General features: G+C 48.7%; 1 protein-coding gene across 12 annotated transcripts in view; it reads right to left on the bottom strand.

Annotated features, from left to right (window-relative positions):
- The window catches only part of ARHGAP32 (Rho GTPase activating protein 32), a 236,883-nt gene that overhangs the window by 31,355 nt on the left and 182,461 nt on the right, over positions 1-23,067 (bottom strand). For 11 of the 12 annotated variants that reach the window (XM_021531093.3, XM_077787965.1, XM_077787966.1 and 8 more), the window contains one exon: positions 4,886-5,035. In XM_021531093.3, coding sequence (XP_021386768.2) covers positions 4,886-5,035 — 150 coding nt within the window. Of the gene's footprint in view, positions 1-4,885; positions 5,036-16,026; positions 16,172-23,067 lie in introns of those variants that run through there. The other variant, XM_021531098.3, reaches the window with a different exon arrangement.

Raw genomic sequence — 23,067 nt, 5'->3', positions numbered from 1 at the left:
CACTGCCTTTCCTGCAGCCCAGCACCATGCTCCCCCTCACTCCCACCCGTGTCGCACCCCCAGGAGCTGTGGGGAGCTCCCTGGCCAAACATTCCAAGGCAGGAATCAGGGCATGATGCAGCTGCTGCAATGCAGCACTCCACCAGCTCCCACACTCCAAAAACATCCTCTGCCAGCACAATCCAGCTAATTGGGATCGGGCTGAATTTAAGTTCTATTTAGTTTCCTTCAAAACATAAAAACTTGGGGAAAAAAACCAAGAATCTCTGCCTATAAAGGGAATAAGAACAAGGTCTCTTCAGGAGTCACGGATTGGGGTGGATTTGCTGTATCTCACAGCTCCATAAAATTGTGAAGGGACAAAGGGAATGGCTGGAGCTGTGTCAGGGGAGGTTTAAATTGGATTATCAGGGAAAGGTTCTTCCCCCAGAGAGCTGGCACTGCCCAGGCTCCCCAGGGAATGGGGACCCCAAGGCTGCCAGTGCTGCAGGAGCATTGGGACAGCGCTGCCAGGGATGCCCAGGTGGGATTGTTGGGGGACTGTGCAGGGCCAGGAGCTGGGCCAAATGATCCTTGTGGTCCCTTCCAACTCGGAATGCCCCCTGAATTTGTAAAACAAACCAGCAAGGCAGGTGGCAACTGCACCACCCAACTGGGAGCATTTCTGAGAGCAATGAGAAATAGCAACTCCCTACTGAGCCTGGCCTGCTGCCAGGTGACACTTTCCTGGCAGAGAAGTATCCCAAGCCCAGCAGGAGCCAAGAGATGAGTAAGGCACTGCATGGGATGCAGACAGGACCCTTCAGGCAGGCTCCATGGAGTGTCTGGAGCTGACTGGAGAAATATTGTGCAAACCAACATACTTAAAGGGAGCATTACCACAGGCTCTGCCAACAGAGAAGTCCAAAATCCCTCATATCAAAACTGGTTTTACTCCTGCAGGTCCCAGCCCATCAATCAGTGCTTACATGTGACAAGAGAGAAGAAAAGGACACACTGCTGAGCTTTTCACTGGAAGCAACACAGCTATGCATACCCAGCCCCATGCCCAGGAGCCTTGTGACTCCCAATTCCCTCTTTCCCAAGCAGCTTGGAGCACAGATAATTTTGAAAAAATAATCCTGTGATCTACCCATGACTCAGAACCTCACCAAAGAAACTGGACAGCAAATGCTTCCTTCCCTCCTTCCTCTTACCTCCAAGGGCCTTTGGGGAAGGATTACTTGGCACCTCATGGAGGTGTAACTCCTACCCTGGAAGGGCTCCAGTACTGTTTGGACAGCTCAGAGTGCCAGCACAAACCAAACCAGAACTGAAAAGCAAACACACCAAATCCAACCCCCAGGACACTGCCCAGCACTCACCACAGTCCCCACCGTAAATCACCAGAAACACAGGAGAGTTTAGAGTGCACTGCTCATTCCTCACACTTGTTAAATCCTCACCTCCCTCCCTGTAGCTGCTCAGTGTTCATGCTCACACCCACACAGGACACTCAGGGAAATGACAAGCCACATCCTCCCCAGGGCGCCAGCACCACCAGGCTGCTGTTGCACTCCTCCTGCCTTCCCCAGACACCCTTTCTGGGGAGAAACCTGGGCACAGACAGATCATATCGTGATCTTCAGAGCTGCAGGTTCTGTCCTGCCAGTCTGGGAAACACCTCCCAGCAGGGAGAGCAAGGCCTCGCCTCGGGACAGGCCCATCCCAAAAACTCGATGGCACACGTGGTTTGCATTAAAAGCCATAAAAGCCCACCTGGGTCAGCACCTGCTTCCTGGCAACACCCAGGAGCTTTGGGAAAGGCAGCAGGAGGCAGCAAGTGACACTCAGTGCTTTCCTGCAGCCCCATCCAGGGAACTGGGTCACAGAACCTCTGAGCCCAGAACTGGTGCCTGGGTTATCCAGCCAAGAACACAGCCCTTGTCAGTGCCACGTTCCCAGGCAAGTAACAAAAATCACTGATCCTCAGTGGGATTTTAGTCCTTTTCTGAGCCATGGGGTCTTCAGCCAGTGACTCCACAAATCCTCCCTGCAGTGCAGTCACTGCCTCAGCTGCAGGCAGCTAAAATGCACTGCCAGGTGCTGCCTGGGAACACCCGGTTCAGATAACCACAAAATGCTTTGCTAGGTCAGGACTCCGCGAGTGCAGCACGTGGAGCTTTGCAGCATGGCATCCCAGGGCTCCTGCTCTCTAACAGCAAATCAGGGCACAATTCTGCATCACTTTCTTCCTGTGCATCCCATGCCAAATTCATCCTCCTCCCAAGAGCAGCTCAGGGGATGCAGAACGAGGGATTACTTTCTGAGCCCACAGAAAGACAAGGTACTGCAGTAAATGAAACATCTCCTCTGTGTTTGTAAATCTCCTCTGGGTACACAGCAAACATGTTCTTCTCCTCACTAAGCAATCTGAGCCAGCTGCCTCGGTGCAAGGTTTATTTAAAAAATGTTACACTCACTGCAGTTTTTGTCCTTATCCCTCGTTCCACTTCCCACTCACTAAAAATGAGTACAGTTTCAGAGATTCATGACTACAGAATTTAGGCTGCTCATGTTGTTTCTCAGCAAATTCTTGAAAATTTGTTATCTTCACAAAGCTGGTAACTAAGGAAATTCTTAGTATAACTCCAGTTTGTTTCAATATTGCATTTTTGAGGTGCACACGATGCCTTGTCACTCACTGCAATTGCTAGGGACAATGGCATTTGCTCCTTCAGGCCCGATAAATATTTTTGGGTATGGGACATTAACCCAATAAAACCATCATGAGCTCAAACAAATCAGTGAATGTATTGGCTTCTTTTTGTTCTTCTGAACTCCCATGTTCTAGGTTGTGATTCCACAGTATCACCAACAGGTACCACACTCAGCCAGAGCGTGCTCTGAGCTCCTGGAAAAAGCACTTGATGTTCTGATTATGAGAAGCAGCTTTTTTAATTCACCTCAAGCCCCTTTCAGCAGGTCAGCACTGCAAGAGGCTCCACAACTGAGCTGAAGGAATGCTACAGGAGGAGGGAATCTTAAAATGCTGTGCATGCACAGACCCAGAAATGTCTCCACGAGCCCCATCCCAGGGATTACATCACTTGGAATACAGGTCAGGGAGCTGAATCACATGGAAAACAACAATCCTGCTGTGGGAAATGGAGTCATGCCCCTCTTGGCAACACTCAAATTGCATCTGCTTCACTCCAGGGAGTTAGGAGAGGGTTATTAAATCGAGGGTGAAAGCAGCTGGTGCCTCCTGAGCTGAGGGACCTTATTAGCACAGCCCAGTCAGTGTCACCCTGATGTGTAGGATGGTGGGGAGAGACCAGGACAAGGACAGAGCTCCCAGAGACTGTCAAACAAGAATGTCCAGTGGAGTTAAAGCAGTTTAGTTCAGCTCAGGATGGATATTTGAATGTTAAATAAGCCACCCCTTGAAGCAATGGGAAAGAAGTCAGTGCAGAGGGCAGGGAAAAGGTCTGGCCCTCAATGACTTGTGCCTAACAAAAACAGACAGGAGGAGGGCTGGGATGAAAGGGAATTCCCTCCTTCCCATCAATGAGCTCTCTCTGCTGGCATGGCTCCTCCAGGAGTGCTCCCACATCATGTACATAAAACCAGCTCCAGAGTCACCTGGTGGCTCAGGAATTACCTACTCCTGATGCAGTTCCACATGGGTCAGTGCCTCTTGCTGACTCCAAAGCACCTCTGGTGCTTTGCAAGCCCCAATAAGGATCTCTTCTGGCTCCAACTGAGCCAATGAGCCTTGCCACAGTTCTGAATCCTTAAAGACAAGCACATGCTCTGCACCAGCTGGTAGTGAAACACTTCTATGTGAGGTGAGGGAGTGCACATCTCTGTTACCAACCAAATCAGCTGGAAAAACAGCAAGAAATGCCTCCCTGCCCTTTGCCAGCCCTTTTTCAAAAGGCATTTGGGCGAACAAGTAGTCTTGAAGACTCACTGAAAACAACCTAACAGAGAAACTCCTTTCCTGCCCCACACATCATGTCACTTCTCCCTCTGCCTGCACACAAAAGCTGGGAGACACCAGATGGACAACTATGGCACAAGGGATCTGCTGCAAAGCCACCCAACACATCCCATCACTGCTTTCCTGATGGCCTTAACTCCTGGGCAAACCACCTAGAGCCCACAGCTGCTCCAGGTTGTGTTCCCAAACATCCCTGAGTGTGAGGGCCCAATTGGAACAGCTGAGCCTGGGGACTTGGGGCAGCATCCCAGGGCTCTGGCTTCTCCTCAGCACCTCAGGAACCTGGACTGCAGGTGGCACAGGGAAAGGGGCAGGAAAGAGCCTGTGAAATCTAAGTTCATCCCAGGAAGAGTAGTCACAACTGTGTAATTTTTTCTTGGGATGGAGAGATTTGCTCCTCTGCCTCCCTGAACTGCTGATGGAGAGGAAAAGGGGACTCTGAACGGAGAGGAAAAGTCAGCTGTGAGGAAACACAATATCCAGTTAATTCCTGTAAATTATGTAAAATTCAAGGAAAAGGCTGATGAAAGATTTACACTGCAAATTGTGCTAGAATCATACAAAGGTACTGAGTTAAGAGAAATGTAGAGGTTTAACATGCCTGTTAATTAATCACTGACACTGACATACAAATAAAGCTTATATTCCTGGGGAAAAAAAAATTTAAGACTTGAAGAGGTTGAAAACCCATCTGCAGGAGCTGCAGCCACCTTCAGTGCTCCCACACTAAACCATGACACTTCCCACGTCGCAGCACTATGTTTGCTTCTCACTGGCCTCAGCTTCCCACTCAGCCTCGGATTTGTGCCGCACATCTGACCTGCAGCACGACCCTGAACAGCCACGGTCAGCCTGACAAATCCCTGACAGAGCAAAAGCCAGGAGCAGGTTGTTTCTTACCGTCATGGCCTGAGTTGAGCAGGTGCTCCCCCAGGTCACAGCCAAACACCCTTTCCTTGAGGATCCCCCGCTGTTTCAGTTTCTGTTTCGTTGGGCGCGACTTCATGAATGTCCGGAGGAAGGTGATGAGCTTCCCGTGCTTCTTCGACACTGCACAAAACAAGGAACAACCAGCTCATTCCACACTTGGCAACCACTGAGCAGAACTCCTTCTACAGAGCACGTAAGAACTGTAGTAATATTAATATATACAGGAACAGATTTCCCAAGGTTTGACACTAAACAGAGACTTGGCTTTTGTCCCAACCCTTGGCTAGTGTGGAGATACCAGAAGCAAGCTGGAATGGAAGGACTGACACAAAGACACATTTCCTGCAGACTAGCTTCAGGCAGGAGCCACCTGAACGGCTGATGGTGGGCAGCACCTGGGAGGGGCAATTTCACCTCTGGGAAAGGGAATGAGGCTCAACTGAGAAATCTGGTAATCTCCTTCACAAACCAGTGTGTAATCTACACACAGAAATAAAGCTCTGTGACTGGCCCTCGTTCTGGTGTGAGGCCCCTGCAGAACAAAGGGCTGGCTATAACCTCTGAGGCTGAGCAGACAGAGCTCCCCGAGAGCCCAGGCTGCCTTCCCAGCATACCAGGGCCTCACTGTCCCTCACTGCACCTGCACAGCCACCACCCCAGAGCCTCAGCAGCTCCCTTCTCAAGCCATCACAAAATAAAAACAGACTCATGCAGTCACTGAGGTTGGGAAAGCCCTCCAAGGCTATCGAATCCAACCTGTGCCAAATCCCCCTGTCACCCTGCCCAGGGCACTGAGCACCACATCCAGGTGTCCCTTGCACACCTCCAGGGATGGGGACTCCACCATCCAGCCCACTGAACGGGTCACAAAGGCATCTGATTGAAGAGATGCAGTTTATCCTCTCCAGAATGAACACAAGCAGCCTCCAAAGAGAGCAGAATGTGGCTCAGGAGCCACCTTCCAACCTCCTGCTCTGTCCCTCTGCTAAAACCACCTAATCAGGAGCTGAACCCTAGTGCAAGGCAAAGGAGAGCAGTGGGTGACAGCAATGGCCTGGCCCTGGCAGGAGAGGCTGGGCTCTGGTTGAATGGAAGTGGAACAATGCCCTGGAATGTCAATGTTCCTCCAGAGGCCCTCGGAGCCTCCCCAACAAAGGTGCCATTGTGTACACGATTTAAAAGCAGTTTAATTCAACAGAAGAGCTTTACTGAAGGGAACAAACCGCTGGGTACAAAGGGCCGTGCTTTGTGAGGAAGCCTTTGCAGCTGGGGAAATTGTAAAGGCTCCTGCACCAGCAGCAATCACCCTCCCCTGCTCCTCCCTCTCATCCCAGGCAGGAAAGAACAGAGACCATGTATTCCACCTGCATTAATACTGCACAAATACTGCAATCTAGTATCAGCACAGTAACACCTTCCACAGCAGCAGAGAACCCTGGGGACAAAGGTTCACTCCTTCAGTGTCACCTCTGCTGCCTAATGAAATGTGAACTACAAAAAGCAGCTCTGAAATGAACTCAGCAAAGCAGAGATGGATGGGCACTGCTTCACTCAGGGGGTTCTTCAAGCAGGGAACAAGGAAACCATGTCCCAGGACCGTGGTTACACCACACAATGCTTCACAGGATGCTTTAATCCCTTCACACAACTGACTATTTCTCCTTCTATTTTACCAGACATTGACACGGTCCCTCTATTGATATATGTAATAAACCTGATATATTTATATTTATATTTATATTTATATTTATATTTATATTTATATTTATATTTATATTTATATTTATATTTATATTTATATTTATATAATAAACCTGATTCCACTGACCTTAACAAATTTGTTCTAATGTAAGGAAAGCAAACTTCTCCTTCTGCACAGTCCCATGTAGCAATACATCACTAAACTGATCCTCAGCATCACCTGAATACCTGAAATCCCAAAATCCCCACCAAACCCCACATCTGCATCCTCAGCAATCAAACCCAATTTATTTAAGAACCACAGGAGCCTTGAGCATGACAAACTGTGGCTGTGGGGCTTTAATTAAAGGAGTGTTTGCACTTTGATGAGGTTTTTTAATTGTATGCAATAAAGGAACAGATTGTGCTGACATGCCAAACAAAGTTAGGATGGGGTTTGGTTATATCCATCATCGAAGGAAAATAAGGGCTCATTTATCACTTCCTATCAGCCCAGCTCAAGGATAAATGGAGACAGTCTCATCCTGATTAGTGTAGAATTTCCAAGGTTAGCCTCGGGCTGCTGCAGTAACACCACTGGAGGAGAGAGACCTGAGATGCTTTTACAACAGGCAAACAGAGCACCTACTAATCCAAATAAAGCCATCATTAATATGTGTGTATTCACTTGAATCATTTCATACTCTGTATACTATGTACCTTGCTTGACTTAATGAAAAATGAGCCCTTCAGAGAATGGATTTTAAGAGGAGAAAAATGCATCCAATTCTAGTCCTGAAGAAATTCTTCTACTAATGCAGATCAACAAGTGACTTTTGGGTGTCACTTCAGCACTAAACCAGAAAAAAAACCTGCAATGGGTGTACTTCCATGGTTCAAAGATGTACTTGGCCTGGTATTGGCATCACTGACCAGAAAAGTGACCTGAGTTTTTAAAACATAGTAAATCTGTTCTGCCGTTAAGCCACTCAGTGCGGATTAGAATAACTGTCCTGCTTTCTGCGCCATTAAGTAGACTCCCACAAACTCCCTACCAAGAGAAGTGCTGCAGCAGCCAAGGACTCTGCGAGGGCAGGTGCAGCCACCAGAAATTCCCTTGTTCCCAGCCTGTGGAAGTGTTTGCACGGCTCCTTGGTCACACAGAGCCTGCTCTGGATCACCTCTCTGAGGCTGAGCCCAGCTCCGAGGGCTGTACCCATGCAGGAATGACTCACCTGGGCTTCTGCTGGGTGGGGGAGAACAAGAGAACGGCAAGAAAATCCAAGCAGTCATCGCCCTGCTGACAGGTTATTAAGAAGAAGGAAAGCAGGTAGGTGTCTGAGAGGGATGAGCTCTGCTCCTGGGCTGCAGGAGCAAAGGTGGGATCCCCCCTACCTGGCATTACCGACCCTCGAAGCACCAGCACATCCCGAGGGCTTAATTCCTGCTGCACCTGGTGTAGGTGAATGCAGCACAGCAGACCCAGGCTCTGGATAAGCACCAATGCCAAAAGCTGCCAGGAATGCTGCAGAATCTGTGTCTTCTGCTCCAAAACACCCATCCCAAAGCTTCGCTGCCCCACAGGTGACAGTGACAGCAGCAGTCAGCAGTGCTCTCCTGCTGCAGCACCAGTAACTGCTCTGCACCCAGAATTGGTGACTGTAGGAAAACCAAGGAATCAAGGCAGGGGGTTTAGACCTGAAACAAATCTACAACTGTTACAAACCAAGCACATGTGGATAAAACAATTAACCCTTTCCTACCGTTATTGTCCCTCTAATAAGGCAGGGACATGATAGAGCTGATCCACTCACAGCTTGCATCTCCACATGAAGTGTTCATAGAAATAAATTTGGGAACCAGCATTACTAACAGATAATTTCAAATGGTTGCTGTGCTTTAAGTTACAAACTGAAAGACAAACCAAACTAAACAAAAATTCCAACATTTATCCATATTACTTTCCACCTCAGACTTAACCACTATAAAGCACATTGTTTACCAAGAAACAAAGACTTTCCTAGAAGGAGCAAGGGCTGCTTTTCCTCAGAAAGGCAGATTTGGCTTAATATCCTTGCCTGAAGAAGCAAAGAGAAAAAGAGAAAATTCTCCATCCAGAGGAGAGAGCCTGGCTGCAAAAAACCCCAGATGAAACCCAGCTGAAAAACCCCACCTGAGTCTGGACCACTTCTGAAATTTTGCTGGCACAAATATGTCAATTAGGAGCACAAAGAATCTCCCCCCCTCCCTCCCTTTGCTGTCACAACTGTGCTGGCCAAATCCTTTACATGGTCATGGGTGGGGGGGAGGAAAAGGAATCCTTGTGCCAGGTAGTTCATTGTGGCTTTGGGAAGCTGCCCAGTACTTCCCCCAGGAACATTTAAGGATCAGGCAGTGCTGTTGTTGTTACACCACCAGCATTGATGGTGCAAGTGGGGCCCCAAATCCCCCTGACACTGGTAAAAGCTATTTAATAACAATCACTTCATTAAAAGCAGGGTTTGTTCACCCTCAGGACATGCTTGCTTCAGCTTTACTGGAGAGCTGTGCCAGCCATCAGCTCCTCATCAGCTTCACACTCTTGGTCAGCACAACTCCCCCTCCTGGAAGCCCACCCGGATTCCCTGGGATCTGCTGAGGACTCCTGAGCCTTCCTCTGAGCTCAGGCCACAGTGGCACTGCTGGGTGTCCCCACACCGTTCCCTGAGGCTGAGCTGAGCCACTGCTGTGACCTGGATTAGGAATAATCTGCTGCCCCTGATGCTCTTAGGGCAGAGCTGGGCCAGCCCAGGTGAGACAGCCCAGAACGGACCTGCTCCCCCTGGTCCTGATCCCTCCTGTGCCCCATGGATTCCTTAGGGGTGCAGCTATTTGGGATTCACAGCACAGTCCAACAGCATCACCTGGCTCAGCCCAAACTCCACAAGTGATGGCTGGCCACAAAATCCTTCCCAAGACCACTGCAGTATTTCATTAGGCTTTCCCAAAGTGCTGCCAAACAGAAGGAAGGTTGGATGGCAAAGAGCACTGTCTCCTTCTGATTCCTTGGCTTTGGGTCATAGAGACCAAACAAGAAAAACCCTTTTAACAAACAAATACACAAATGCAGCCCTACTGTGTCCCCAGATTTGTTCTGCTCAACAAGAAAAGCCCCGTGAGACAAAGGCTTTAGAACAAGACACAACCCAGCCAACCCTGCAGCAGGACAGCATCTCCCAGCTGACTCAACCTGCCTCTTCCCAAAGGCCAGGGGACATCCAGGCAAATGGTGACCTGGCAACAGATTCTAAACACAGAATCCCAGAGTGGTTTGGGTTGGAAAGGACCTTAGAGCTCATCTTGTGCCAAACTCCTGCCATGGGCAGGGACACCTCCCACTAAACCAGGTGGCTCCAAGCCCCATCCAGGGCAATGGCAACTTCCTCCAGGACACCCTCCCAAACTCCTTGCCTGTTTCCCAAGCCCTCTGCCCATTTCCCAAGTCCTCTGCCTGTTCCCTGCAGCCTCATTAGCCTCTGCCAAAGGAAAACAACCCCTGTTCCACAAAGAGCACCAGTCTCATTCCCTGTTGGTAGTTTGGGGTTTGACAAAATCCCCTTCCCAGGTAACAGCACCACATTTTCTCATGCAGGGTTAGCAAAACTTGGACTCCAAGAGAATAATCTTGGAGGGTGTTTCCTGACACACATTCTCAGCACATGGGCAGCCTGTTTCTGTTATTCCCAGTGATTTTACAGGTCACAGCACCCAGCTGGCCCCTGCTGTGAGGGGAGCCTGGTGCTCAGACCGAAGCAACAACACATGTGGCTGCAGAGCTCCACAGTGATCTACAAACTGCACTGGCAGGCACAGAATCAAAGATGGACAAAGGTGTGGGAATGTCATAAAAAAAGCATTACAAAACAAAAGTGAAATCCTTCCTCTCTTAAAGGAGATTTACAGCAAATCAGGCAAAATTTTTTCTAGGCTATTAGTCCCTCCAGAGCCATTCTCTTCTAAAATTAAACTGCAGCAGGGAGAGAAGGAGAAGCAACAGACTCTTCTGAAAAAAGAGCAGCACCAGGAATCAGGAGATGAGAAGCTGGGGCTGTTTTTGCCACACATTTCCTGCGCTCCTGATTCTGCACACTCAGGATCACACGGAAGGGTGGGAGCAGAGAGAGGCCAGCTGGGTCCCCAAAGAGCAGCAGTTACCCTGACCTCCCCTGAAAACATCAGCCAATATACTCAATATCCATCCCCTCACGCTCAGAAAAACCCACTCTGCAGACCCACATCTCACTGAAGTGAGAAGTGATGCCAAGCCAAGAATTGAGTCACATCTCCCAGTTCTCCGTCATGTTCCTTAGCAACAAGACATTTTCCTCCTTCCCTCCTGCCACAGCACATTCTATTTTGGAAGCTCATTTACACAGCCCTAAAAACCCCATGCAGAATGTGGAGCCACGCACCACCAAGCACCATCCCTTAGTCCTTGAACAGGATGCTGGGCTTGAAGAAGGACCAACCAACACAGTAACAATCTCACTAATCTCTATACTGGGCTCCCTCAGCAGGCATAAAGATTTTCAAGAGATAATTTAAAATTCCATAGATATGAGTCTAAAAATATCTTTCTATTTCAAATAACTTCCATAAATGTGCACTGACTGGTTTGACATAAACAAGAACAAAATAAATTGTGTTTTCTGATGCTGCAGCATTTCTCTTGTGCCAGGCTGCCATCAGTTAAGGCTGGGCTCTGAAGTGAAGAAATATGTTAAAGGTGATCAATTTCAGTGTAATTTGATAAAAACCATTCAAATTAGCTAAGATAAGAACCAGCCAAGAATAAGGACAGATTTCCAGCTATCATGAGAGCCCCACACATATGGAGAGTAAAGTAGGTCATTGATAAGAGCTGGTGCTGTTTATTTACAAAGCCTGGTAATAAGGAACCTTCATCTCTTGCATCTGCCCAGGCTTCTGCAGTCATCCTTTGGGCAGTGTCTGTGCAATGACCTCAGCACAACTCCAGCTATTCCCCATTCCTGTCAACAGCAGCCCTTGGCTCAGGTTGGCTCCTCCTGGTCAGCACAGGAACATCTGGCACTAGAGATCCACCAGCCTGGCAACTCACACAGTTCCTTCAGTTCTGGTCACTCCTCTGCCAGAGACAGCACACTGCAAATCCAGAAGCTACCAGCATGGTAGCTGGCTACTTTCATTTAACTAAAATCACATGTCTGTGGTGACATGCACGAGGATCATCTACAGTGTGAACTGCCTGGAGAAGTTTCTTTATGGCCATGAGAAAACACAGACATGAACCAGGAGTTAAGGTACAACAGGCAAAACCTCTTTCTGTGCTCTTCTGCCAAATTTTTTTGAGTGTTTGTAATGGCTTAAGAATGACAACCACGAGGTTAGTATGATACAAAAGTGTATCACATATGTCTGATAGCAGGAAATCTGTGCACTTTTCCAGCCTTAAGACATGACTGATCTTTGCCACAAAGGCCTTATCTAAGATCTATCTAAGATGATACTAAATGATACCTGACTTCCTGAACAAACAGACCCAGGACATCTTCAAATTAATCCCTGAAGGACAGCACACCTGCCCCGGGGCAGTGGTACATGGCCAGGAGATATAAATCAGTCATTTATGTAGCTGAAGGCTAACACAGACATGAGAGAGGTTTCAAAGGTTCAAGGGCTAGCAAGGTCAATCTATTAATTCTATTAATAAGTTTCAATTGTACTTTGGAAAAAAACCAACAGTGCTGACTAACAGAGTCCCAGTCATGATGCAGTAGGGACAGGCTGGGACAGGTAACTGGGGGAGGAAATAATGATGGATGGAGCTGTAGTGCAAAGGAAACCAGTTCTTAGAGCCTCAATCTGGAAAAGGAGTGGGAGCTGAAAACAAACTGATAGAGCTTTACCACACGTGGCAGTGGGGTCAGCAGCTCAGGTGACACAAAGAGGTCACAGGGCCAGCAGCAAAGCTGGGAAACAAGCGGAGCAAATTGGGAAACGTGCAGCTAGGAGAAAAATACCCAGGGAGACACTTGAATATCTTTTTTCTCTTGCATTCTAGCTAAATCTTTGTGTTCTAGCAGAGCTTAATGCAGTCCTTTTTCTTATCTCACCTACCCTGGAGACTGAGGATCCTTCAAAAAGGCTGCTCTGACTCAGGTAACCATCACAGGCAGAACTGAACACCAGATCTGCCCATCACGGAGATGGTGTCAGCCTGCTACCCACATTCACTTTGGCACGTCAGGATTGTTTGACTTTGCATGTCCAAGCTTATACTATACCCAAAGATTTGAGATCTGACACCAAAATGTGCCTGTGTGCAACCCTACATTCCCACTGAAGAAGATGTGACACTGTAACCTGAGGCTATCTCTTATACACATTTTGCATGGTTTGAGAAGACACTCAATTTCAGAATGACCCCAAAGGTTGTGTTGATGTGGCCCATGAAGGGTGCTATTGGTTAAAGGAATTTCTGGAACCTCAGCTGGGGCAGCAGCATTAAGGGTAAGCATGAACACCAACAACCAGCGCCCTGTGCTGGGTAACTCTGCAGACACTTGCAACTCAGGGAGAAATGGAAGAACACTCAGGAGGCAAGATGTCACTCTGGCATTGGGCGACACCAGAGCAGGGCCATCTCTGCCAGAAGCTTCTCCAGCTCACCAGTCATCACCAACACCAATGTGATCCACAGAGAGACAGTGATGGCAATGACACACATTCCCTGTTGGAGCTGACTGGAGCTGCTAGCGATCCATACAGACGGAACTGCCTAATGGACAACCTCAACCTCCCTTTAGTACAATCTAAACCAAACATTTTTCCTCCTGCTGCTTCAGCAGCCACAGCCTCAGAGGAGTCAAGAGCTGACTGTTTCCAAACTCACACTGACTTGAAGGCAAAGTGCCTTTGCTCTGCCTAGTTCACAGCCCAGCTGTGCTCCATGCAGCTCCTTCCCTGATTAAAAGGCTTTCCAACAGCCCAGTGGAGCTGCAGCTCGGCTAAGCCTCACCCATGCAATACCTGCAAGTGGCAGCAGCACTGCAGGAGAACTTCCAAAAACTTGACAATAACCCAAGCTGACCCTGCATCACAGCAAGCCCTTTGGACACTGGAGCCTTCCCAGCCACTCCAAAGGAGCGTGGCACCAGCCGGGCCGGGGTCACCGCAGTGACGGCGGCACCGCACTCCTCCAGCCCACTCCGTGGGAGGGGGTGAGCAATGGAGAGGGAACTGACAGGAATCAACAAACAACACAACTGGAATAATGAGGAGTTTGGCAGATGGAGCCCGATCCCACAGCAAGAGGGTGTTTGCTCTTACGCAAGTCCTTGGGAAGGCAGGGGAAGGAATAAACCCTTTTGATTCCATGGGGAAGGGGCACGAGTGATCCCTCTAGAAACAGGAGGAGGCCCAGGTCAAGCACACTGCCTCGCTGCTCCTGATGCCCATGGCACTGCCTTTGCCTTGGGTACAGTGTGTTCTGAGGTACGTGGTACCCCCAGGTATGACAGGCACCATCCCTGCTGCTCTCCCAGTCCCTTCCCAAAGGCTGCCTCTCTCATTTTCACTGGCCCAAGGGCTGGAAGCCCAAACCAGTTACTGCCAAGCTACAGTGACCTACCCTTCCCAGATCCATACTGCTCTGGTTCTTCTCCCATTTCAGCCCTAACTTCCTAAACTGTTCATACTATCAACCCCTGAGATGATTCTGCCTTTGGAAATTAAGTTTCCACTCACCTGTGTTTTCATTCACATTACAGTCACTTTATACAGCACAAGAAGGCTACAATAGCTAAAAGAAGATAAAATTTACATTTTTACATATACACATGCTTCTTACACAGCTAAAGAAGTGTAAAAAACTTCACTGAAAGTGAAAATTGGACCTAAAAGTTTGGGGATTTGAGGTGAATTAAATATGCTTTTTAAGACTTAGGAATGCAGATAATGTATTGTTTTGCCTGCTTTATATTCTTTTCCTTTCACTTCCCAATGCAGGGCCTTGATTTCAAATGAGCCTCTTTTATCATGCCTGTGTGGTACTCAGAACAAAGGAGGCCAGGGAAGAGTGGAAAGGGAAGGCCTCCTGTCTTCTCTGTCACAAATAATCAGATCCTGCAGAGCATTTAGTCCTTAAAATGGGCTCTGGCTTTTAGGAGGTTTTCTGAACAAATATGAACAGACAAGCCATGGCTACTTGCAAAGTGTCTACTGTGATCACAGTAATGTCTCTTCCCTGGGAATTTTATTTTCCAGAGTGTGCATTCCCTGCCCCAGGGCTCCAGCAAACAATGGGCTGGCAGTTTTAATAGGAAGCCCCTTTCTCCTGACCAACAGCATCAATAATATTAATGCTTAGGAATGTACCAGTATGGGAAGGGAGGGAAGACAAAAGGATAAAGTGATATGCAAAAATCTATTGAAATTTAAATTGAGACATTCCCTTCTGTCAGCTGCTTCTTTGGGAAGGAGGCATAAATCTGAGAGGGAGGCACTGAACTCCAGCCCCAGGATCATGGCTGGGGTGGAGGGGGTGTGCACGCTGGAATTCCTCCTCTGCTGGGATCTGGGTGGGAATCGTCACACAAATCATCCCGGACATGAAAGAGGCTCCCTTTAACAGCTCCAGTTTACTACACACCCATGACCCGAGAACAAATCCAATAAAACATTTTACAACTATGGACTCAGTGTGGAGCAAGGTGGAATAGAAACCTCAAGGCAGAGATTAGTTACAGGGAAACAGAAGTAAAACAATTAACAAGGATGGGGAGAGGGGCAAATATGTAAATTTAATCGGTATTTGGTCACCAAATACCAGGGAACCTGCCCAAGGGCACGGATTCCCAGGATCTTTTCCCACTGCAGAAGCACAGGTCTGTAACCAGCAGCCAGGGATGAGACAGAAATTACTGACACCAGTATTTTCACCTGGCTGAAAACATGATCCCAGGCAGGGAGGCATCTGAGGACCCCAACAGCATCACACCAGTGCAGGACCAGCTCTGCTCCAGGCAGTGTCCTGGGCAGGACACCCCAGCACAACCCGGCACCCTGGGCCCAGCCAGGGGCTGCTAAGTACCATCAAATCATGGCATGATTTGGCTTGGAAGGGACTTTAAAGTCCATCCAGTGCCACCCCTGCCATGGCAGGGACACCTCCCACTGTCCCAGGCTGCTCCAAACCGCGTCCAACCCCTGGCCTTGGGCACTGCCAGGGATCCTGGGCAGCCCCAGCTGCTCTGGGCACCTGTGCCAGGGCCTGCCACCCTCCCAGGGCGGCATTCCTCCCCAATACCCAATGTAAAGTATCTACCAAGGGCCTCTTTCCCGACGCACCTCCACCACCGGGAAGGAAAAATCCTCAGCAAAGCCACTCATTCCCCGCACACACGAAGTACCTGGCAAGTTCCTAAGCAACAAGCGGCGCAGACAGCCCTGTCCGAGCCCGGGCCGGCTATCGCGGGCTCCCCGCGCCGCGCTGCCTCGGCTCGCCGCGACCCGCGGGATGCGCCGGCCGCTCGCAGCCTCTGCGGCTCTGCCAAGCCCCTCCCCGGCTCCTCCTCCGCAGGTGCCTCCTTCCTTCCTTCCTTCCTCCTTCCCTCCTCCCTCCCTCCTCCCCGGCTCACGCTGCCCCCGGGCCGGCACCGCCGCGGGACCCTCGTGTGGCTCCCGCCGCCCCGGCCAGGGCAAAGGGCGCAGGGTGGGCTGGGAGGGATGCGGCCAGCACACGGCTGCTCGCCTGTGGAAGGGCTCAAACATAAATGTAAAACAATCCCGGGTATAAAAATCTAGAAGGGGGGTGCTGAGGAGACGAATCAGGCTGTGCTCGTTGGTGCCCAGCAATAGGACAAGAGGAACGTGAGGGGAAATTTCCCTGGGCAGTCACCAAGCACTGAACAGATTGTCCAGAGAGGGTGTGCAGTGTCCCTCACTGCAGATATTGCATCCCTGTGCCCTGGGATGGCCCCGCTGCAGCAGGGAGCCAGGACCTGGTGACCCTCCGAGGTCCCTTCCAGCCTGACGATCCTGGGATTTTGGGACGGTCTGACCGAAGGTTTGCCCCATGTAACCTTCACCACCGGGACGGGCCCGGTGCCACCCCCTCAGCCCATGAGCACCTCCAGGAAAACACACGGGCAGTTCAGGGGCACATCCGTGCCACCATCACTGTCCCTCAGCCACTGCTCCAGCTGCAAATCCCCAGGGCCACACTGAAGATCTGTCTCAGCATGTGCAGAAGGAAGGGAGACACACCAGGCAGGCCTGAGTGCTCTGGTGGAAGCATGTCCCAGCTTGCAGATGTGACACAGCCTGGGCCCCACAGCACCCCGTGTCCCTGATAACGCAATCACAGCAACGGTGTCCCCTCCCAGTCCGAGGGGCTAGCTGGCATTGAACTGAATCACTGAAAAACCCAATTAAAAGCTCTCCTGGAGTTCTGCTGTTTGAAAGCAAAGCCAAGTGGCAGGATCATTTCCCAGTAACTCAGCTCCAGCCAGGCTCCAGCCCAGGGCAGAGCACAGAGACCCTGGGACTTGACCTGACTCCAGCACTGCCATCCCTGCCCAGCCTCAGGCAGCACCTGGAGCAGGAACAAGAGCCAGGAGGGCAGGAAGCCTCAGCCAAGCCTTTTCCTAGTGCCAGTGAAGCTGTAACCTTACCTGCATTTACTGCAGGTTTGTGGGATTAATTCTGCCGTTGTGCTGTTTGACCTCGAGTTCCCCCATTAACACCAGTTCATCGATTCCACTTTAAAATTTGGGCTTGCCAGCTAAAAGTGGGCAACCTCAGGCTCAAAAGGATTAAGGAGGAATTTACCTCTCTATCTGCAGATATCTTGATGAGCAGAAGGGGAAGACTCATTTCTTTGGATGCTCATGCTTTCTCCTCTGCTATTTTCAAAATCATTTGCTGACTCACATCTCCCGATGATCCTGTTCTCCAGCTTCTCTGTACACTTGGTATTCACTGCTGGACTTGTTTGGCCTGGACAATGAACAGACTATCACACCTGAGTTTACCTCAGCAGCCAAGCATGACCCCTAAATCCACTTCTCCCTGAATAAGTCAAAGCGCAAACCATTCTCCCTGGTACCAACTCACCATTCTGGGAATGGTGAGCTCTTCCTACCAAACCCATTGATCAAAGCTGGGAAATTCCCAACACAGATGAATACAGCAGAAGCAGTGCTATTCCAAATTAACACGCAAAATGCACATAGAATACCAAGCAGCATCTAGGACTTAGACTAGTAATACTGAGCTGCCCAAAGCTGCCAGGATGTGTTGTATGCTCCCTATATATTTTTCTTTCTTTTTCCTGTAGGCCAGGCTTGGTTAGGAAGACTCTTCAAGGCTGGTGAACCCCCCATTCACACACTTTGCTGGTGCTCAGTTTCAAATTAAGGCCAGGAGTTGCCCAATCCTATTCTTCTAATCAGAGCAGGAATGTAACAGCTGAATCCTCAATAACACAGAATTGCCTCACCTTCAGGCTCGGGTTTTACCTTTCAAATTACTGCTCTGAGGAGGTATTTTACTACCTGGTGTACAGTGACACACCTTTCCCCCATCTGCACTGTGTTTCCTGTAAAGGAAAATCTCTAATCCTTCTTAGAAACTGCCTTTCTTTTAGGAGTGAAACCTGAGCAACCAAGATGTGACTCCTCTGCTCCTGGGACCTTCTGCACCTGCACAAGGGTCTGTGCTCTCCACTGCACTGAACAGCACTTCCACGTCTTTTGCTGAACCTGAATATTTGATTGGAAATAATAAAATAATCACACGAGTCTCATTTTCTGTTCTAATTTCTTTTGCCAGACAATTTTAAGCTTTTTTTTTTTTTTTTTAATTTAGCAAGTCAAAGAGATGAACTCCCCACTCCTGAGGAGTTTGTCAGCTTGCCATGGAGCAATGGAAGCAGATAATGAATATCTTTTAAACCCAGCTAAGAAGCCCAAGTATACTTGAAACAACAGAAAAAAGGGTCTATTTGTGTGCTTGTCACAAGTTCAATCCTGAAATTCACCCTATCCTCCAAAAGTTATTTCAGAAGAACTGGGAAGGCAAAGCAACCCAGAGAATGTTATTAGTGCAGCCTGTATCTTCTTCTGCTTTCTGATTTTGTAAATGTAACCACTGAAGGAGCTTCAAGCCATCATTAGGAGTTGGACAGGCAGGATTTTCCAATGCTGCTTCATCCTCAGCTGGATTTATCCTGCAGTCAGCTGCTCCCAACACACACACACAAAACACAAATAAACAAAAAGCCCTTTAAAATAAGGGGTGTTACAGAGAAATTATAGATGAAAACAGAGTAGGGCATTTTGAAAAAAAACAATACAGCAGCACATCATGGCATGGAATGCCTTAAAATTATTGGATTTGATTCAAAGCCAACAGCAACCAGGTTTGACATCCAGGTATCTCATGTCACAGAGTATGGAATCATCAAATCCCAGAATGGGTTGGAAAGGACCCTAAAGCTCATTCACTCCCACCCCTGCCATGGGCAGGGACACCTTCCACTATCCCAGGGTGCTCCAAGCCCTGTCCAACCTGGCCTTGGACACTTCTAGACAGCCACAGCTTCTCTGGGCACAGTGGTACCATGTGGTGACTGAGCTTTTGGTGGATGGAGCCATGGTCTGCCATGGCTTGCAAGAAAAATATTCCAACTATTCCATTTCTGAAGTCTTTATGCACAGAGGGGTGGTGGTGCAGCTGTTCAACCTTTGTGAACTTCCCAAGACCAGTTTTAATGGGAGAGTTGAGCTAAGCACTGGCATGACCCTTGAAAAATCCATAGGCTAGGAAGAGGTCAGAGCTTTGTGCCATCATTTATGGTTAGAACTGCCCGAAGCATTTCCCAGCCACAGTCTGTCTCCCACACTAATTTACAGAGTTATTCAGAAAAGAAGAGGAAAAGCCTAACAGAACAAATTCCCTCTTGCCATTATTTCAGAGTTTTTAGCATAACTGCAGAGTTTTGCTAAGCCAACTATGACTATAGTTAAGCCCCATTTTGACACAGCTTCGGAGAAAGGAAAAAACCATCTTGTTTAAAAATATCACCCCCAACCTGAGTAAGTGGAGAGCAGGCAGAGTGAGAAAGCAGCACAGAACAAGTGAAAAGGAAAGTGGCCTTATTAAAGCACACTGGGGCCTCCAACTCCCTGCACTTGGCCAAGTTTCACTGCTCTGCTTCACACTACTCAGCCTATTCTAGGGGCTCCAGCCTCTCAAACACCAGGAATGTTTTCATAACAAACATCAACACAGCTCTGTCTTACCTGCACAGAACACAGTTCTATGTCATTATTCATGAACTGATGTGTACAGACTGTGCACAGATCCACACACCATGATTGTTCCTTTTCTTTCCAATTAAAATTCCCCAGGAAACATGGTCAAGTCTCACCACAAAATTATCTGCCAAAGTGTGAAATGCCTGAAGCTGCTGTTTATGGGCTCAGCTTCTTCCCAAAGCCTCAGTGACCACACTCAAGGAGAAACTGCCTGATAGGGAACACAGGAATTAATCTGTCTCTTCTCTCTACCTGTGTTCCAGGCATTTCCCTGCACCTGGAGGCTGATTTCCAGCCCTGTAATTACACCAGCAGTGCCTCCCAGTGGGGATGTAGGATATGCTGGCATGGAGCAGAGGATGCTCCTCAACTGATGGAGCTCTGCTGCTCCCCTTGCTTCCTGAAGCTGCTAAAGGGCTCTTAGGCCAGGAGCCTGGAGCCTGGCAGAGGATTGGGTTGGGCAGGGATGGGGTTTTTTGTGCTAGCTCTGTGTAGGATCTTTTCCATACTTCCAGGAGACTAAGCTATGCCAGGGAAAAACCTGAATGCAAACTTGGGGGCTGGACACAGAGGCTTATTCACTGACACCTCCACCTGTGCCTCACTGGGATTGTTCAGAGAAGGCAGAAGGTCCCTGGAGCATAGCCAGGCTCAGCCTGCACCTGGTGGTGCCACAGGACAACACTGGTGTCCACCAGCTGTCCTGGGACCACTGGCTTTGCACTCATGGCACTTTCTGAGGGGACACAGGATCCACCCCATCAGGGCTGGGAGGGCTCCAGAAGGGCTTTCATAGATTAGAAAACTCTCAGAGTTCAGCTAAAAAAGAAAAGAAGCTATGAGTGAAAAAGCAGGAGCAAAGGGTACCTTCCTCCTGCTCCTGGGTCCCTGAGCCAGCGGGTGCCTTTTGTTTCAGTCCAGCTTCTCTCCAAAGGATGGATCTCCTGCCCTGCTGCAGTTGCTCTGCCCCTTCCCCAGCTTCCCCTGTGCCCTCCACACATAACACTCATCCCCAGATTCTGCTTTTCCACTCCAGGCTTTCAAACCCAAGCCTATTGAAGAAAATGTCAACCAACTCACTCTGAACTTCCTGAGAACCACACAGACAGTTTCCATAGCACCCAGGAAATGTCACAGAAACATGGATTTGTTCTCACTGCAAATACTGCATAAACAGCACCTAAAACTCCTCAGTGTGGGGGCAAGGAACAGCCAGGGGTGCTCCTAAAGCACTGCCAAAGTGCACTCCTGGCTCTCACTGCCATTGTGAGAAACATCTGCAGTTTTAAAGGATTAAAGCATTACAGAGAAAGGAGAAATACATTAACCCCCTAATGCTCTGCATCCTTACGAACTTTGTGAAATACAATTCCTGCTCATCTCTCACTTAGAAGTTAGCCAAGGTTTAGAGATTTTGTTTAGGAAAAGTGTTTCAGATTTGCCAGTGAAGGCAAAAGGCAAAAGCAAATTACAAATAAAACATGCCCCCATAGGCAGAGAGCGTAGAAAGAATAATTTACGCTTTTTAACTCTAAAACCTGCTCCTTGTAAATCCACTACATGTCCCAGTTTAGTGAATAACTCCCAAAACTGCAATTCCCTGCCATCCTGTGTGCCTGCAAGTCTTACCATGGTAAGCTTTGGAGAACTCTCAGGTGGATTTCTGTGCAGGTTTAGAGGAACACCCAAGCCCTGCCCCCTTGCAAAAGGGAAATGGGACATTTAGATAATTCACAGCTTCAGCCCACAACTGGGAATGCTGTGTTTCCATGGAATGCCAAAAGCATCCTGTGCCCTGTGGGGAGAGTGCAGCAGTGGCAGCCCCAGATCCAGAGCCCTGCTGGTTCCTTCTCCCAGACTACTGCTAGAAGAGCAGAACAGCACACATGGTGCTGCCTGGCTGGCTGAAGCACAGTGGGACTTGCTCCAAATCCACTCCCCCAGAGGGGGCTGTGAGCAACTCCTCATCCCAGGCAGGACAGATCTGCTGCTGCTGCTGCTGCTTTTGGGATGCTCCTACATCCCATTCCTGCCTGCCCAGGGAACACCAAATTTTTGCCATGTCTGTTCCCAGCACACAGGCTCAGGAAGCTGTACTCTCCAACTCCTACTTTTCCAGCAGAATCACAGATTTTGTGGTGCAAATTTCATAGAGGACCAGATGAATCCTGTATTTAGCAGCATTTCCACAGATCAGCCCACAGCTCTCATCTCTTTCTGCCAAAAAATGGGAAGGAACAAAAGACAGATCACTTAAAACAAGGGAGGGATAGCAAAGAGAAGGAGAAATTAAATTAAAAACTCACTAAAATGCTGCTGCAGTTCTGATGTGCAGTGCAGACATGAAAGTTAAAGACCTAAAAGAACTAAACAGTCTTATAGTCCTGGGCAGTCCCTGCAATAAATACCCTTCTCCTGAAACCAGGTAATTAATTAGTGGAGCAATTCAGGGTAAATAAGTACTTTGCAGAGCTCACTGCACTGAAATCCAACAAAACAACACAATTATTGAAGGTGAAGGTTGACATTCTTAATGTATCCAAGATCCACACTACCAGCAAAGTAATATTTTTTTAAAGCAAACTTTCAGCACTTCTGATGGGAGTGAAATAAAGCCCTAAAGCCTAGTTTAAAAATAAATCCTCCTCTGATGACTGGAGAAGGAACAATGGGCATCCAGACAGTGACTGCAGCAGAAGCAGAGCTTTACACCTAAACCACAAGATTTGCAACCAGTTGAAATACAATTAGAAGAGAGGCCTGGCACTTCCCAAGCACTTCAGTCACCAAATTGCTCCAGCACTGGCTCCTTCATAAACTGAAATGTTCTACCAGTGCTGTTGGGCATCAGGAAAGGTTCTTCCTCTGCCTTGGAATGGTCACAGCCACGAGGCTGCCAGGGCTCCAGGAGCATTTGGACAACACTCTCAGACACAAGGTGGGATGGTTGGTGCAGGCCCAGGAGTGGATCATCCCGATCCTTGTGGGTCCAGCTCAGGGGAATCCATGATTCCATGCTTTTGTGGATAGCAGGATTCAAATGAGCTCTGACTGGGTGTATTTATTAGCATTTCTTTGATATCAAATATCCAATAATAAATAACCCATTCACCTTGGGATGACCTCTAGGAA

This window comes from Lonchura striata, chromosome 23, assembly GCF_046129695.1.
Source record: "Lonchura striata isolate bLonStr1 chromosome 23, bLonStr1.mat, whole genome shotgun sequence".
Classification (NCBI taxonomy): Eukaryota; Metazoa; Chordata; class Aves; order Passeriformes; family Estrildidae; genus Lonchura; species Lonchura striata.
This window is presented reverse-complemented; position numbering and strand designations above follow the sequence as displayed.